This window comes from Ochotona princeps, chromosome 6 (assembly GCF_030435755.1).
Source record: "Ochotona princeps isolate mOchPri1 chromosome 6, mOchPri1.hap1, whole genome shotgun sequence".
NCBI lineage: Eukaryota > Metazoa > Chordata > Mammalia > Lagomorpha > Ochotonidae > Ochotona > Ochotona princeps.
The window spans coordinates 25292577-25309624 of NC_080837.1; the positions used below are offsets into that span (position 1 = coordinate 25292577).

At 44.8% G+C, this 17048-nt stretch overlaps 1 protein-coding gene across 3 annotated transcripts in view; it reads left to right on the forward strand.

Annotated features, from left to right (window-relative positions):
- The window catches only part of DNAAF4 (dynein axonemal assembly factor 4), a 50491-nt gene that overhangs the window by 6401 nt on the left and 27042 nt on the right, over positions 1-17048 (forward strand). For all 3 annotated transcript variants that reach the window (XR_009245596.1, XM_058665829.1, XM_058665830.1), the window contains exons 4-5: positions 4847-5075; positions 12338-12483. Coding sequence is in view for 2 of the 3 variants with exons in the window: in XM_058665829.1 (XP_058521812.1) it covers positions 4847-5075; positions 12338-12483 (375 nt within the window). In the remaining variant the exon portion in view is untranslated. The remainder of the gene's footprint in view (positions 1-4846; positions 5076-12337; positions 12484-17048) is intronic.

Sequence of the window (17048 nt, forward strand, 5' to 3'; positions counted from 1 at the left end):
AGATTTGATCTTGATGGGCTATATTGTACTTTTTTCTCCCTCTTTTTATGGTCCTGAAAGATTTTCCTGCACTCTTGTTAGAGTTACAAGCCAGTCTAGATTATCCTAAAATCTGCCAAGATCAACAAAATTATACTTCAACACAACAAATGGCTAAATACTAAAATGAAATAGACACGAGACAGCTGAATGGTACCCTATAGCCATTTTAAGGTATATAGCAGCCGGTCCGGTCCTGTATATAAACTAAAATTGAGATGTCAATGAGCTAATCATAGGTTGTGGTTAGGACTTGTTTTTTTTTTTTTTTTTAACATACTGGTTACTCAAAACCATGTCAATTCCATAATATTGCAAATTGCTGTTGATGTTATATTGGGACTCTTAATTGACTGTGATGAGATTCCACCAGCTCTGACTTCGGACCAGAAATGGTCTCCCCAAGAAACTGTTCAACCCATCTGGACAATAAGTAGCTGGACTCCATTCTTGGTATATGTTTGCAAGGAAAGAATCTTGATTGAATTTGAACTGTAATACTGCATCAAGGTGGAGGAATCCACCAGGGGGGAGGGGAGGGGGAGGGGTGGGGGGGATTCCCAGAGCCTATGAAACTGTCACATAATGCAAAATAATTAATAAAAATATAAAAAAAAACCTTGAGGTTAGAGGTTAGAGGCCTTGTCTGCTGCTGGAATTCATGGTGGCAGGAATTGCATTGAACTCCAAGACATAGTCTGTACTGACCTGCCAAACCTACTCTTAAGATTGGTGTCTTGGGCCCAGCTGGGTGGCCTAGCTGCTAAAGTCCTTGCCTTGAATGCTCCAGGATCTCATATGGGTGACAATTCTAATCCCAGCAGCCCCACTTCTCATCCAGCTCCCTGCTTGTGGCCTGGGAAAGCAGTCGAGGACAGCCCAAAGCCCTGGAACCCTGCACCCATGTGGGAGACCTGGAAGAAGTTCCTGGTTCCTGGCTTTGGAGCCACCTGGGGAGTGAACCAGCAGACAGAAGATTTTTTTTCTTTCTGTGCTTCTCTCTGTAAATCTGACTTTCCATTAAAAATAATAAATAAATCTTAAAAAAAAGATTCACTTACATAAAAGGCAGAGTGACAGAGAGAAAGGAGATAGAGATCTTCCATCCACCGGCTCCGTCTGCCAGGTAGCCGCGGTGGCCAGGGCTGCGGCAGGCTGGAGCCTGGTCGGGTCTGGTGCAGGAGTGGCTGGAGTCCCAGGCTGTGGGCTGTGCTCTGCTGCCTGCTCAGACACGGTAGCAGGAGGTAGATTCAGAAGCAAGGCGGCTGGGACTCAAGCTGGAATTCTCACCTAGGATGCTGTCCTCAGAGGCATGGCTTAACTTCCTGTGACATGAAACTATCCCCCAAATAAGTCAGTTTTAGGAAATGAATTAATAAAGATAAAGCTGTGTCTTTCTGTGGGCTGTCTTGCGGCTGTGCTGCCCTCCAGTATCCCCAGTGGCGCAGCTTTCCTCACTCGTGTTCTTTCCCTCACTGCAGTGTCTCCACTCCTTTTCTTCTCCTTTTTTTAATGTGAAGCACTTTTCTTTTTTGCAATTAATTTATTTTTATTGCTAAGTCAGATGTACAGAGAGAGGAGAGACAGAGAGAAAGATCTTCTGTTTGATGGTTCACTCCCCAAGTGACCACTACAGCTGGTGCTGCACCTATCAGGAGCCAGGAGCCTCTTCTGGGTCCCCCACGCGGGTGCAGGGTCCCAAGGCTTCGAGCCTTCCTCTACTGCTTTCCCAGGCCACAAGCAGGGAGCTGGATGGGAAGTAGAGCTGCCAGGATGAGAATGGCACCCATAGGGGATCCTGGCGCATTTAAGGCAAGGACTTTAGCCACTAGACTATCATGCTGGGCCTTCTATTTCTCTAAGACTTCATTTAAAACATACTCTGCTTGCAGGAATTATGAGGCATGGAGGTGTCTGATTAATCACATTTCCCTTCTTCCATGTACCATGGCAGAAAAGAGTAAAGACAAGCCTTATTAAGCTGGGTCAAGTTGTCGTCATCTTTCCTCTCTGATTAATAGTGCCCGCACTCAAAACAGTGCTCTGTTAACTAAAGAGGAAGCCATAAGCTCCTGTGTCCAGGTTCCTGCTAGTGTACACCCCAGGGGGCAGCAATGATGGCTAAAATAGTTGGGTTTCAGCCACCCAGGTAGGAGTCTGAAATTACATCTGAGTTTCCAGGGTCTCAGCTCCCTGCGTCACTGCCCTGGTGAATTTAAGTGAGCTGGTGGATCGGAACTTTCTTTGTGTTTACTGCTCAAATGCAAATTAAGGAGTGGCCATTGTGGCACAGCAAGTTAGGCCCTGGCTTCAGAGGCCTGCCTGCCAGTCCCGCTATGCAAATGGCATGCTGGAAGGCAGCTGGTGGTGCCCCAAGTACTTAGCCTTATGGGGTCAGCACTGGCTGTTGTAGGCTGGTGGGGAGAGAACCAGCAGATGCTTGCTTGACCTCTGCCTTTCAAGAAGGGGAAAATACTTTAAATGGGATTAATTTAAATTCCTTTTAATTGCAAGCGAAAAATTGAGTTACTCAGTCACAGTAGCCATATGTGAAGTTCTTAATTAGTCATGTTTGACTAGTGGCTATATTGTACAGCATAGAACATTTTACTTTTTAATGAAATATGGCATTTTCCTTGCCATAGGGAAGTCACAAATAGATTTGATCCTAAGACACCAGCTGGTTACAGAATGTCACTGTTTCTGTTTCTTATCCATATGAGGAAGTTTGCAAAAGGAAGAAAAGCTAGCTCATTTCTGCACAGGATACTACTTCAAATTAATCTGACATGTGAAAATGTTAAACCACTATTGCAGACATAGTTGGATTAAGAGTTCAGATGTTTCAGGGTCTAGCACAATAGCCTAATAGCTAAAATTCTCACTTTGCATGCACCAGGATCCCCCATGGTCTCCAGTTTGTGCCCTGGTTGCTCCACTTCCCATCCAGCTCCCTGCTTGTGGCCTGGGAAAACAGTGGAGGACGGCCCAAAGCCTGGGGACCTTGTACCCACGTGGGAGACCCAGAATAAGCTCCTGGCTTTGGATTGGCTCAGCACTGGCCGTTGTAGCCACTTGGGGAAGTGAATCAGCAGATGAAAGATCTTACTTTCTGTCGGTACTTCTCACTGTAAATCTGACTTCCCAATAAAAATAAAGTCGTTAAAAATTTTGAAATAAAGTTCAAATGTTTCCGTCTATCAGTCTTCCCTAATTCATCTTTCCTCATTCCCTTCCTACTATTCCCTCTTTTCTCAGAGAAGAGTTGGCACAACTTTAGTCCTAACATAAATAAGTGGAATAAGTGGAAAGGTATTGGGCCTGGTATTGTGGTATAGTAGGTTAAGCTACAGTGCTGGTATCTCTTGGGGGAGCTGGTTCAAGTCCTGGCTGCTCCAATTCTGATCCAGCATCCTTGCTAATGTGCCTGGAAATGTAGCCAAGAATAGCCAAAGTGTTTGGACCCCTGCACCTATGTGAGAGACCTGGGTGAAGCTCCTGGCTCCTGGCTTTGGACTGGCCCAGTTCCAATGATTATAGTCAATGGATACAAGACCTCTCCCCCTCTGTCTTTCTTATTACTCTGTTTTGCACATGAACAGATATTGAAAAAAAGAGGCATTGATATGTGTATGTATTTGGTTTTAGAGCATTGGCCTTTTAGAATAATGATTTCTTCCTCTTTAAAATTTATTGTTTTAAAAGCAGAGTGACATGAGAGAAAGGGAGAGACAGATCTTCCATTCGCTGATTGACTATTCAGGTGGCTACAAAAGCTGTGCTAGTCAGGCTAAATGCAGGAGTCAGGAACTCACTGGGATTCCCATATGAGTGGTTGGGGCCAGAGCCCCTGGGCCATCATTAGCTGCCTTCCCAGGAGCTCTAGCAGGGGGCTGGATCAGAAATAGAGGAGGGGGCCCTGTGTGATAGCCTAGTGGCTAAAGTCCTTGCCTCGCATGCACTGGGATTCCAGATGTGCATTGGTGAATTAGTGGACAGATCTTCCTCTCTGTCTCTCCTTCTCTCTGTATCTCTGACTTTCCAATGAAAGTAAATCTTAAAAAGAAAAGAAAAGAAGTAGAGGTGGAGGCAGGACTTGAACTTGTACTCCAAAGCAGCGTGCGAGAGTCACAATAATAAATTCTCATTTGTTTCATCAGACTCTTAGATAATATTATGTAAGTGAATTCTCCTTCCCCCATTTTATATTTAAATAGGCAAGTTAGAGGAAATGATTATCCAAGATCACATTCAATAATTAATAATAGATCTAGGACTAACAGCCATGTTCGATGATCTGCAAATCGGTAGAGATTTGACCAAATCATTTTCTTGTTCCCATTTTCATTTTTTATTTACTACAACTCTTGTTATAGATGCAATCATGAGAGATTATGTGTGAGGTGATTATTGGGACTGTCACTGTGGTGTAACTGAGTAAGCTCTTGCCTGCAATACTAGCATCCCGTATGGGCACCTCTTTGAGTCCCAGACTGTTAGACTCCTGACCCATCTCCCCTCTCATGTGTCTGGGAAGGCAGCCAGAGATGGCTCAAGTCCTTGGATGCCGGCACGCACGAGGGGTACCCGAAGAGCATCCTGGCTCCTGCTTCAGCCTGATCCAGGCCTGGCTGTGGGGCCATTTAGGGAAGGAAGCAGCAGGTGGACCTGCTCTAGTTCTAGCTCTCTAACTCTGCCTTTCAGATAAATACATTTTTTTAAAGAATAGCTGTTATAATGAATTTCTTATTTAAGAATACTGCTTTTTTGGATCTCCTGAAGTATTTCTTAATTATTACTTTTACAGATTGAAGAAGAAGAGAGGAAGAAAATAGAAAGTATTAAAGAAAATGAACGGAAAAAAGCAACTGAAGAATTGGAAGCCTGGAAAGAAAATCGAAGAAAAGCTGAAGAGAAAAAAAAAATTCAGAAACAAGACAAATTATGTCAAAAGAAGCAAATGGAAGAAGAAAGGAAGAAATTCAAACATAAGGGTCTTATTAGAAATGTAGCACCCAGCAGTCTGACCCCGAAAGGTACTGTAATCACTTTAATTAATTTTCTGGAAAAGTGAGTCCTGTTGGTGAGCTGTATACTCAACGTGACGCTGTTCTGTTTATTTTTCAAGGTGTATTTATATATTTATTTATATATTTGAAATGTGGAGTTAAGGAGAGGGAAGGAAAGGGCTCTTCCATCTGCTGGTTCTGACTGCAACAACTGGGACTAGGCCAGCCTATAGCCTTAAGTCAGCAACTTTTCAGTATTTTAGAAAGGTGTTTGACAAAATCCATCACGCATCTGTGATTAAAAACTTTTCAGGAAATTAGCAATAGAAAGGATCTTTCTGATAAGGACTTTGTTCATGAGACAAACAGCAAACATGTTAGCTGAGGACACTTTTGGTGTTTTGCCTCATACATCCAATAAGTCAAGAATATCCAATTTCCGGCCCAGTGCAGTGCCTAGCAGCTAAAGTCCTTGCTTTGGGCCCGGCACGGTGGCCTAGTGGCTAAAGTCCTCACCTGGAAAGCACCGGGATCCCATATGGGCACCAGTTCTAACCCCCGGCAGCCATGCTTCCTATCCAGCTCCCTGCTTGTGGCCTGGGAAAGCAGTTGAGGACGGCCCAAAGTCTTGGGACCCTGCACCCATGTGGGAGACCTGAAAGAGGCTCCTGGCTCCTGGCTTCGGATCAGTGCAGTTCCAGCCATTGTGGCTGGTTGGGGAGTGATTGATCAATGGATGGAAGATCTTCCTCTCTGTTTCTCCTTCTCTCTGTATATCTGACTTTCCAATAAAAAATAAAATAAGTTTTAAAAAAAGAATATCTAATTTCACTGATTCTATCCAGCAAGGTACATGAGGTCCTAATTACTGTAATAAGATAAGAAGAAATGAAAGACATAAAGGTTAGAAAGAAATAACACTATTGGGATTGGTGCTGTGGCATAGGAGGTGAAGCTTCTGCCTGTGACACTGTGGAGTTGGGGGTGCAAGGCTGGGTGGCGGGGATTTTATTCTTAACAACAGTAGTGATAAGGGAGTTTCTTAACTATTAGCATAACTGCTGTATTTGGCTTCTGTAATCGTTGCTTGGCTTTGCTGCATAAGGAACAGGACCGACGCCATGATGGGCCTAAGGTCGGGGAGTAGCCCTAAGTCTCACTTCACTTCGAAGTTGCATTTTCCTCAGAGTGATGGAGTGGATGGGGGAACGACCTTGAAGATGGGCCGGTCAGGGGCATCTGCACGTCCACAAGTGGAATGTGGCCTACACTGGTACGAGTTATACGTGAGCAAGATAAGGACTGCACAGCTTGCTGGAGACGTGCTGTACGTGACTAGGAGGGAATAAAAAGTCTGCAAGAGACCAGCGGGGTGCTTGTCAAGACTCCACTGCGTTGGAAGAGACATGGACCCTAGCTTGAGCTAGCAAGAAAGTTTCTTTGCTTTTGCATTGTTGCATGTGGAACCTGTCTGTCTGTGGTTCGGGGATCTTTTGGACCTAACGGTACCAGCATCACATGTGGGCACTGGCTCGAACCCCAGCTGCTCCACTTGAAAGGCAACTCCCTGCATATGGCCTGGGAAAGCAGTGAAGGGTAACTCGAGTTCTTGGACCCCTGCCCTGGCTCCTGGTTTTGGACTGGCGCAGGTTGGACTGTCGTGTTCTGTCTAGGGAGTGAACCAATAGGTGGAAGATGTCTCTGTCTTTCCTTCTCTCTATATATTTCTGCCTTTCAAATTAAAAAAATTTTTTGGAATGAGACAGTTTCATTAAAGAATAAGTAAAACTGTATATTTGAAGATAACTAGGCAGAAATCTCTAGAAATATACAAAATTGGTGCTATAAATAAGTGAATTTAACAAGGTTAAAGCATATAAAATTATTAAGGTCATCTGTAAGTTTATTTACCAACAGCAGAAAACTGGAAAATTATATAGTCATTTTTTTCTTTTTTTTGTATTTTTTATATAGTTGTTTTATAATAGTACTGTGAAGCAACATATTGAGGAATAACTTTTTTTGAAGATTTATTTTTATTTTTATTTGGAAAGTCAGATATACAGAGAGGAGGAGAGACAGAGAGAAAGATCTTCCGTCTGATGGTTCACTCCTCAAGCAGCCGCAACGGCTGGAGCTGAGCCAGTCCGAAGCCAGGAGCCAGGAGCTTCGTCCGGGTCTCCCACGCGGGTGCAGTGTCCCAAAGCTTTGGGCCGTCCTCGACTGCTTTCCCAGGCCACAAGCAGGGAGCTGGATGGGAAGTGGAGCTGCTGGGATTAGAGCTGGTGCCCATGTGGGATCCCAGCACGTTCAAGGTGAGGACTTTAACCACCTTGCTGTTGCTCTGGGGCCTGTTTAAGGAATAACTTTAAGCAAAATATAATGTGTAATAGGTGAAAGGTGGAGAATAAATTCTTGAGGGATATTTAAAAAGACTCACATGAGATTATGGTATGTTTGTAAATTGGAAATTCATTATGGTTAAAATGCTGCTTGTCTTTACTTTGATTTTAAATTCAATGAAATTTTAACAGAAATTCCAGTAAGATTTTGATGAGTTAAATTTTTTAGTTTTTTTTTTTAAAGAAAGTATATTCATTTTTATTAGATAGGCAAATTTACTGAGAGAAAGAGCTTCAGTCCACTGGTTCATTCCCCAGATGACCTCAACAGCCAGAGCTGATCTGAAGCCAGAAGCCAGGAACGAGGAGCCTCCTCTGGTTCTCCCACGTGGGTGCAGGGTCCCAAGGCCTTAGCCCATCCTCCTCTGCTCTTCCAGACCACAAGCAGGGAGCTGGATGGGAAGTGGAGCAGCCAGGACACGAGGGGAGGCTGAGCCAGCTGAGCCACCATTCCAGGCACTTTTAGTGTATGTTTATTTATTTGAGGTGGTGGTAGAAAGTTCCCACCTGCTGCTTGGTGATGTCCACAATGGCCAGGGCGTGGCCAGGGCCTGAGCTTGGAAATGGACACTCAGTCTGGCTCCCCTATGTGACTGACAAGAGCTCAACCTCTTCCAGCATCGCTGTTCCCTCCCAGGGTCTGCGCTGGCAGGGAACTGCAGTCTGGAGCTTCAGCCAGGAGCAGAACCTAGTAGTCTATTGTGGGGTATGGGCATTTTTGCCACTAGGCTATCTGTCTCTGAAAAGTTAATGTAAATGATCTAGAATACCCAAAGCAATTTAAAAAAATTAGAACATAAAAAGGACTTACTCTACTTGATTTGAAGTGTTAGCATCAAGCTATAGTAGCGGAAACATTGTGGAGCTGATAAAAGAATAAACAGTAGTTTACAGGAGCAGAGCAGGGCTGGTGTACCGGAGCACTAGTTCGAGTCCCACCTGCTTCACTTTTGATTCAGCTCGCTGCTAATGTGCCTGGGAAAACAGAAAGTGGCCCAAATACTTGGAGCCCTCCCAGCCATGTGGGAGATGCAGCTGGCACGCCAAGCTTCTGCCTTCAGGCTGGCTCATCTCCAGCGGGTGTAGACACTTGGAAAGTGAATTAGCCTGTGGAAGATCTTTCCACATCTGTTTCTCTATCCTCCTCTCTGTTACTCTATTTCAGATAATAAAATAAATAAACCTTTAAAAAGAAAAAAGAAGAAGAAAAAGGAGGGCTCAGTGTCATAACTAAGTGGCTTAATCCTCACCTTACAAGCACCAGAATCCCATATGGCTGTGGATTTGTGTCCCTGCTGCTCTGCTTCCCATCCAGCTCCCTGCTTGTGGCCTGGGAGGGGATGGAGGACAGCTCAAAGCCTTGGCACCTTGCACCTGTGTGGGAGACCCTGAAGAAGCTCCAGGCCCCTGCTTTGGATCGGCGCAGCACCGGTCGGTGTGGTCACTTGGGGAGTGAATCATTGGACAGAAGATTGTCTCTGTCTCTCCTTCTCTCTGTATATCTGATTTTGCAATACAAATAAATAAATAAATATTTTTTAAAAATTAAAAAAAAAAAAGAAACCAGAATAGTCAGCAGAAAACTGGATCAGAAACAGAGCAGCCAGGACCTCAAACTAGCATTCTGATACTGGATGCTGGTGTGGCAAGCAGCAGTTTAACCTGATATAGCATAGTGGTAGGTCCTGTTCACCTAGTTTGGACTTACTTAGCTATCGACTTGTTTGCCTCTAAAAGCTTGGTGAGAGGAGAAAGGAACCTACATTTTCTTCTTTTAAAATTTATTGATTTTTATTGGAAAGGCAGATATATAGAGAGAAGGAAAAACAGAGAAATATCTGTCCACTGGTCCACCCGCAAGATAGCTGCCATAGCCGGAACTGAGCCTATTTAGAGATAGGAGCCAAGATCCCCTTCCAGGTCTCAATGTGGTGCGGGGTCCCAAGGCTTTGGCCCATCCTCTACTGCTTTCCTGGGCCACAAGCAGGGAGCTGGATTGGAAGTGGGGCTGCCAGGACAAAAACCCTTATGGCATCTTGCCGTTTGCAAGGTGAGGATTTAGCCACTGAGCCACCACCCCCAGGTGCCTACGTTTTCTAGGAGAACTAGGTACTCCTGAAAATGTGGGCTAAATGTAGGTCTGAAGGAAATAAGTAAATTGGTTGAAAGAAACAAACAGAATAATGTGTCTTGGAACAATTTGGTAATGTAAGGAGCCAAAGAAAACAGAAGAAACAATGTTCTCAAAAATGAAAACACATTTTAATCATTAAACCAGAACACAGGGCCTGACACAAAGGCTCTCAGTTGGTTAATTCTTCCCTTGCAAGTGCCAGGAACCTATATGGGCGCTGGTACATGTCTTGGCTGCTCCACTTCAATTTCATTTTCCTGCTTGTGGCCTGGAAAAGCAGTGGAAGATGGCCCAAAGCCTTGGAATCCTGCACCCACATGGGAGACACGGAAGACACACCTGACTTCTGGCTTGGCTCAGCTCCAGCCATTGTGGCCATTTAGGGAGTAAAGCAGTGGATGAAAGATCTCTCTGTCCTCTCTGTAAACCTGTCTTCCCCGTAAAAAATCAATAAATCTTAGAAAAAGACATAAAACGAAAATGAGTAAAATAAAAATAAGCAAATGATTAGACAATGGCCAAGAAAATATTTCAGGAAATTGAACACACTAATGAAGGGATTTGAAATATGAAAGAGAAAGCAATTCGAAGGGGCAAGCATTTGGCCTGAGTTGCCTGTGTCCCGTGCCCGTGCTAGAGCGCCTTGGTGGAATAGCTGACTCACTCCTGGCTCCTGTGCCCTGCCGTTAGCGTAGTCCCTGGGAGGCAGCAAGGCTGGCTGCTGTGCTTGGCTGCCCCTAGCTCCCAGCTCCCTCCACCGGCCTTTGTGAATATGTGGGAAATTCTTGTTTTTCTCTCTCTCTGTCTCCTCCCCCACCTCTGTTTTTCTTTCTCTCCCCCCTACCCATCCTCTCCCTTTCACTATTCCTTTTCCTTCCAAATAAATAAATAAACATTACTAAAATATCGTTCATATTTTTGGTATGCTCTCCACTGTTTTTAGAAAGTCCAAGCTTTTTGCATTTTTGTCCTCCAAATTCCTAATCTTGTCACTTGTCATGTTCTAGAACATTTCTTTGTGTAATTTACTTAGAAAAGCTGGTTAAGTGATGTGGATTGAGTCACCACATACCTAGAAATTGCCTTCATAAGTAAGCAATAATTTACTTGAGTGTAAAATTCTTGGGACATTATATTTAGATAATTCAAGCTAACCACTGTAATAAGAGATCTAAAATTACAGATGCAACTGGATAGCCTTTCAGTTCTCTGTAATGTAGCAGTTTGTGCTGTCCAGTGATTCATGTAGGTTTGGTGGATGACTCGGTGCCACAAGGCCTTCCCGGCTGGTGTGGTTCCCCTCTGCCATCACATCGCTTGGCTGCCATCGCTGGGTCCAGGAGACCAGTTTCCATGCTCTTCTCCTTGGAAGTGGCTAGTCAGCCACTTTCACAGTTTTTTCTTTGTTTGTTTGTTTTACTGGTTATTCTTTATTATTGGTTTGTTTTCTGTCAGTGATATTGTGGTCCGTTGTTTTGTTACATATCTGCCCCCCCCAGTTTTGATACTTACATTTCTTTATCATAATCTTGGATACTTGTATGGGTTATTTTAAAGCTACATTTCCTCTCTTTTAGACTAGCATAGATTTATTTCTACTCTTAGGTTGGTTTCTTTTATATGTATATTTATATGTAGAGATGTGTTTTTGTTTGAAAAGCAGAGCTACAGAGATGGGGAGATGGACAGAGATCTGTCCTGTCACTCACTTCCCCCAGAGGACTCCAGCAGCCAAGACTGAGGCAGGTTCAAAGCAGGCGCCTGAAATTCAATCTTGGTCTCCCACCAGGGTGGCAGGGGCCCAGGCACCAGGGTGGTCATCTCTGCTTTCCTAGGTGCGTTAGCAGGGACCTGGGTCAGAGGTGGAGCAGCTGAGACTGGATGCGGCAGTCACAAGGAATACTGATATGACAGATATCATGGGCGGTGGTTCGATACCACAGCTATGCCACAGCTCCAGTATCTTCCAATTAATTCCATAATGATGTAAATTTTTGCTGATGGTATGTTGGATCTTTCAATTGACTGGGATGATACTCTGCTGGCTCTGTCTTCAGACCAGAGAGGGTATACCTAAGAAGCCATTGAACTTGACTGGACAATAAGATGTTGGACTCTATGTTTGGTATACGCTTGCAATGGGGTAATCTCAACTGAACTTGAGCTGTGGTTATGCAACAAGGTGGAGGAATCCACCATGGGAGGAGGGTTTGGGGAGGGGTGGGGAGAACCCAAGTATCTATGTAACTGTGTCACATAATACAATGTAATTAATGAAGTTAAATAATAAATAATTAAAAAAAAATTTTACAACCACGACACCTAACCACCATAATAATACCATGTAGCTTTTCATTTGTAGCCTTTGCCTATTCTCATTAGATCTCTGTAGTGGCTGAAAGGCTTCTACATGGTCGCAAGGACGTATGTAGGAGACATTGCTGTTGGTGCTTGAGTAAACAGAAGTGCTGCTGGCCGGGGTGCCTTTGTCTAGGTGCCTGTCTCAGGTCGGTGTAGCACTGCTCAGGGCATCGTCCTGTTTATGATGTGACCAGATGCTGTGGTGGGATAAAGAGAAGAGTAGCGGAGTCACTGACGGAAGAACAGACAGCTACCTGCCATATTATCAGAGATGGACAGTCTGTTCCTTCTTGCCAAAAACACTTCTGGCTTATTTGGAATTAGCTTCAAAGTCAGTTTGGCACACTAAAAAATGTGAAATAAATGACATTTGTTTACCATCGTTTTTGAAGGGAGAGAGTCAGGCAATATATTCTTTGAGAAGTTGAAGGAAGACAGCATTCCTGCTCCTCGCTCTGCTGGCAGTATCAAGATCAACTTTACCCCTCGGGCATTCCCCACAGCTCTTCGTGAATCTCAAGCAGCGGAAGAGGAGGAGGTACATCCATTTGCTTTTGTTATAATTGCAAGACATAAAAATTGCTGTATTTGTATTTTATCTGTTTATCTGTTCTGAATTAAATATTGGTTATACTACAGGTACTGTCATATATATGTTAGTATGTCCTTAAGGTATATTTTGCAGATATTTTGATTCTGTAATACTGATGACAACATATTGATTTAGTATGCAGTATTGTTGCTTATTAGAAGAGATAAATAGGGCCCAGCATGATGGCTCAGTGACTGAATCCTCACCTTGCATGCACTGGAATCCCATACGGATGCCAGTTTGTGTCTTGACTGCTCCATTTCGCATCCAGCTCCCTGCTTGTACTCCTGGAAAGCAGTAGAGGATGGGCCAAAGCCTTGGGACCCTGCGCCTGTGTGGGAGACCTGCAGGAGGCTCCTGGTTCCAGACTTTGGATTGGCTCAGCTCTGGCCATTGCAGCCACTTGTGTAGTGAACCAGTGAACTTAAGCTCTTTCTCTCTGTCTCTCCTTCTCTCTGTAAATCTTTCCAATAAAAGTGAATAAATCTTTAAAAATAAATAAATAAAAGAGATAAAATGTTAGTCACTTATTTGATAAAATACATCATTATAGTAGATTTAGAATTTTTATAGAAGTATGTGTTTTAGGAAGAAGACAGATTCATTCATTGTTTTTAAAATATTTTTAGTAACAGGTATTTCTAATTTGACATTTTGGAATTAGGCATCTTTCATTGATTTATAAATTTCTGATTCTTGGATTACAAATATTATATCTTAGTTATATAGTTTTTTATATATTTGAAAGGCAGGGGATCTACAGAGAAAGAAGGCCATGGAGAGAAAGAAGGGGAGAGAGAGAGAGAGAGTCTGTCTGCTGGTTCACTTTCCACATGACCACAAGCCAACCCATGCCAGGAGTCAGGAACTCCATCTGGGTCTCCCGCCTGGTTGCAGGGGCCCAAGAACTTGGGCCATCTTCTGTTGCTTTCCTAGGTGCGTTAGCAGGGAGCTGGGTTACAAGCAGAGCAGCCAGGACTCCAGTCAGTACTCATGTAGAATGATGGTGCTGCAGGCAGTGGCTTAACCTGTTGTACCACAATGCTGGTCTCATCAATGAATTTTTAATTTAATTTAATTTAAATCTTTTATTTTTAAAGAAAGATTTATGTATTTGAAAGACAGGGTTGACAGAGAACTGATTTGGACACCAATCCCATCACGGGCACTGCATCTTCACGATTTCATCTAAACCTAATTACTAAGGTGAACACTTAGCTTAGCACTTAAGATGCCAGACAAGGGGTCCCAGTGTTGTGGTACAGCAGGTTAAGCTGATGCCTGAGAGACTGGCATCCCATATGAGCACTGTGTTCAAGTCCCAACTGCTCCATTCTGATTCAAATCCTTGCTGGTGCAGCTGGGAAAGCAATGATGGCACAGTGCTTGCAAGGCTCTGCTGCCATGGGAGAAGCTGGCTGGGCTTCCCCAGTCTTGGCTCAGTCCTGGCCATTGTGGCCGCCTGGGCGGTGAACCAGCAGATGGGAGGATCCCTTTCTCTCTCCTGTTCTCTGTCTGTAACTCCTCTGTTAAATAAATAAAACTAAAAAAAAAAAATGGGCACTGCACATCACAGCTACATCCCATATACTGATTATCGTTTCTGATCCCAGCTTCCTGATAATGCAGGCAACAGTGCTGGTTCAAGTCATTGGGCCACTGCCACCTAAGCGGGAGACCTGAATTGAGTTTCTGGCATTTAGCTGTGGTTCCAGCCAAGGGCCATTCAGATATTCAGGGAGTGAACCAGTGAACGGGAGCTCTCAAATATTCTAGGGGGGAAAAAGTTTTTCAAAGGATAGATTATACAAAATAAATAAATAAGCCTGAATCTTTCCCAAAAACCAATCTCCAAATATCATCGTATGGTTGAGGCTTCAGCATATGAATTTTGGTGATGAGACAGAAACATTCAGTCCGTAACAATGATATTTCCATTGGAGAAAGAGGAAAAATTCTAGGAGTTACTTTTTTTCCCCTGGGGGTGATTTTCTTTTTTTTCTTTTTTTAAAATTATATTGACAATCTTTACATAGTTAATTGGGGTAAAAATCTTCAAGGGCTATAGGAAAGTGGGTAAAACTATTATTTCCTTCATGTTTAAAAGGGGGATATTGAGGGAGAAGCCCCACCCAGTCTTCCACCTGCCCCAGGTCCCTGATGTGGGGTATGCTCCGAGGGTCTTGCTCAAGTGGTTTTTTTTTTTTTTTTAAAGATTTTTATTATTATTGGAAAGCCAGATATAGAGAGAGGAGGAGAGACAGAAAGGAAGATCTTCCATCCGATGTTTCACTCCCCAAGTGAGCCGCAACGGGCCGGTGCGTGCCGATCCGATGCCAGGGAACCAGGAACCTCTTCCAGGTTTTCCACGTGGGTGCAGGGTCCCAAAGCTTTGGGCCGTTCTTGACTGCTTTCCCAGGCCACAAGCAGGGAGCTGGACGGGAAATGGAGCTGCCGGGATTATAACTGGCGCCCATATGGGATCCCGGCGCATTCAAGGCGAGGACTTTAGCCGCTAGGCCACGCCGCCGGACCCTCAAGTGGTTTTGATAGTTCACCAGTTATGAATCGCTGCCAATCTTGCCACTCCAAGCATGATAAGGTCTTTGAAGAATCCACTGATTGACATAGTCCATCATAGAGTCTCCATTTGCCCAGTATTTCGTTGCCAACATATGGCAGAGGTGGTTGATTGACTTGTTCTGTCTTCTGTCTTTTCTTGGTTAGGGTTCTGAGTCCGGAAGCTCGGTTGGGGAGATCTCCAAAGAAACTTTGTCTGAGGTGTTCTCAGACCAGATTCTTGTATGTACTAGCAAGTACAGGACCCAGCACAGTCCATCGCCCCAATCAGCTGGTGGTTGCAATTGCTGGGTTGGTTCTGTTTTCAGCCCCGACTTCACTGGAACTGATGGGTGTTGCAGTCCAGCCTGGTTCTGCCCAGCACATACTCGGCTCTCGCATAAACCCGTGGGAGCTGTAGCCTAGTTGGAGCTACCCACAATAACCCCCACCAGGCCCGCCCCCTACCCTGGTTTGCCAGTATGTGTAGCAGACTGGTCCAGTCTGTCCCACATCCCATTCGGCTCTTGCACATGTCAATGGGTATTAAAGCTTAGTTCCATCTAACCAGCTCAACTATGCAGCCCACACAGATGTTGTTGAGTGCCTCTCTGTTTAGCCACCCCAGCCCACGTCCTAGTTTTCATGCCCTCCCATGGAAGTGTTAACCCAAGAGGGAGGAGCTCACTATTTCCCTCCCAGGCCTCTCCCACTCCTGGATTATGCACCCTCCAGGTGGTTCTGTGGTTTGACTTGAGAGAATTAGCCCCCAGTGCCAGCTTCTGCCAGCTGATGCTATGGCTAAGCCCAAACAACCCTCACCCACTCTAATTTTGTTTGCACTAGTAGGAATAATCAGTCCAGCCTGCCTTTTCCCTGATCTAGTCCACATGAGGCCCACAGGTGTTGTAGCCCAGCTTAGTCTGGTCTGTCCCCATCCCAGCTCACGCTCTCCAGTGGTTTTAGCTGTCCAGCAAGGGAACACCCCCCATTCCCCCTGCTGGCTCTGCCCCCTCCTTTCCTGGTTCTCACGCATGCTGGTTGGGTGCTGTGGTCACATCCAGTACAGGCAACCTCACCTTGGCATTCTGTATTGTGCACTGTTTTTTGTCGCGGCGAACCCGGCTCAACCCACATTCTGTTCTGGTGCTCGGATTTGCCAATGGATGACGTGAACTGGTTCAGCCTGGTCTGCCCCCAACCCATGCCAAATGTATGCCAGTGGGAAACTTTCCGTGGCCTGTTCTGGGCTGTTTCCTGTCATGTTTCTTGCGCTTACCTGCAGTGACTGTGTCCTGCCAGAGGAGTTGTCCAGGCTCCTCCATCAGAACCCCTCCCAATGCCAGATTTTGCACATACCAGGGGGTCCATAAGAAGGCCCTATTCAGTTTACCTCCTGTCCTAGGAGGAACAGTGGCTTTTTCTGACTTGCCTTCAACCCAAACTGATCCTTGCTTTTGGATGCTTCAGTCCAGCCATGGCTCATCCATACCCACATATAGCTCATATGTGACTCAGTTGGGGTTGAGACCTAGCCTAGTCTGTCCCATATCTACCCTGGTCCTCCAGGACACCAGACGGTGTTAGAATCTGCCCCGGCTCGGTGCGCCCAATCCCAGTCCACACTTGTGCCAAGGGAGACTATAGCTGTTTCCTGATCAGAACACAGCCCCCATTCCAGCCCACGAGCCCCTTGGTGGGAACCTCAACCCAGCTAGGCTGTCCCCTTAGCTCCCCAACCAGGCCTATTAGGAGTTGCTTTTAATAAAAAGACTTACGTGTCTGCTGTGGCCTGGGCATGCTTCAGCTGCCAAAAATGTATGTTCTGGTGACATGATCCCTGAATGTTGTGATGGTGTTATGAAATAGGTCATGTTTAGGAGGTGTGATCCTGGGACTGCCACTTGTACAGTACCCAGCCTCAGATATTTTGTTTTAGTGACATAAGATGG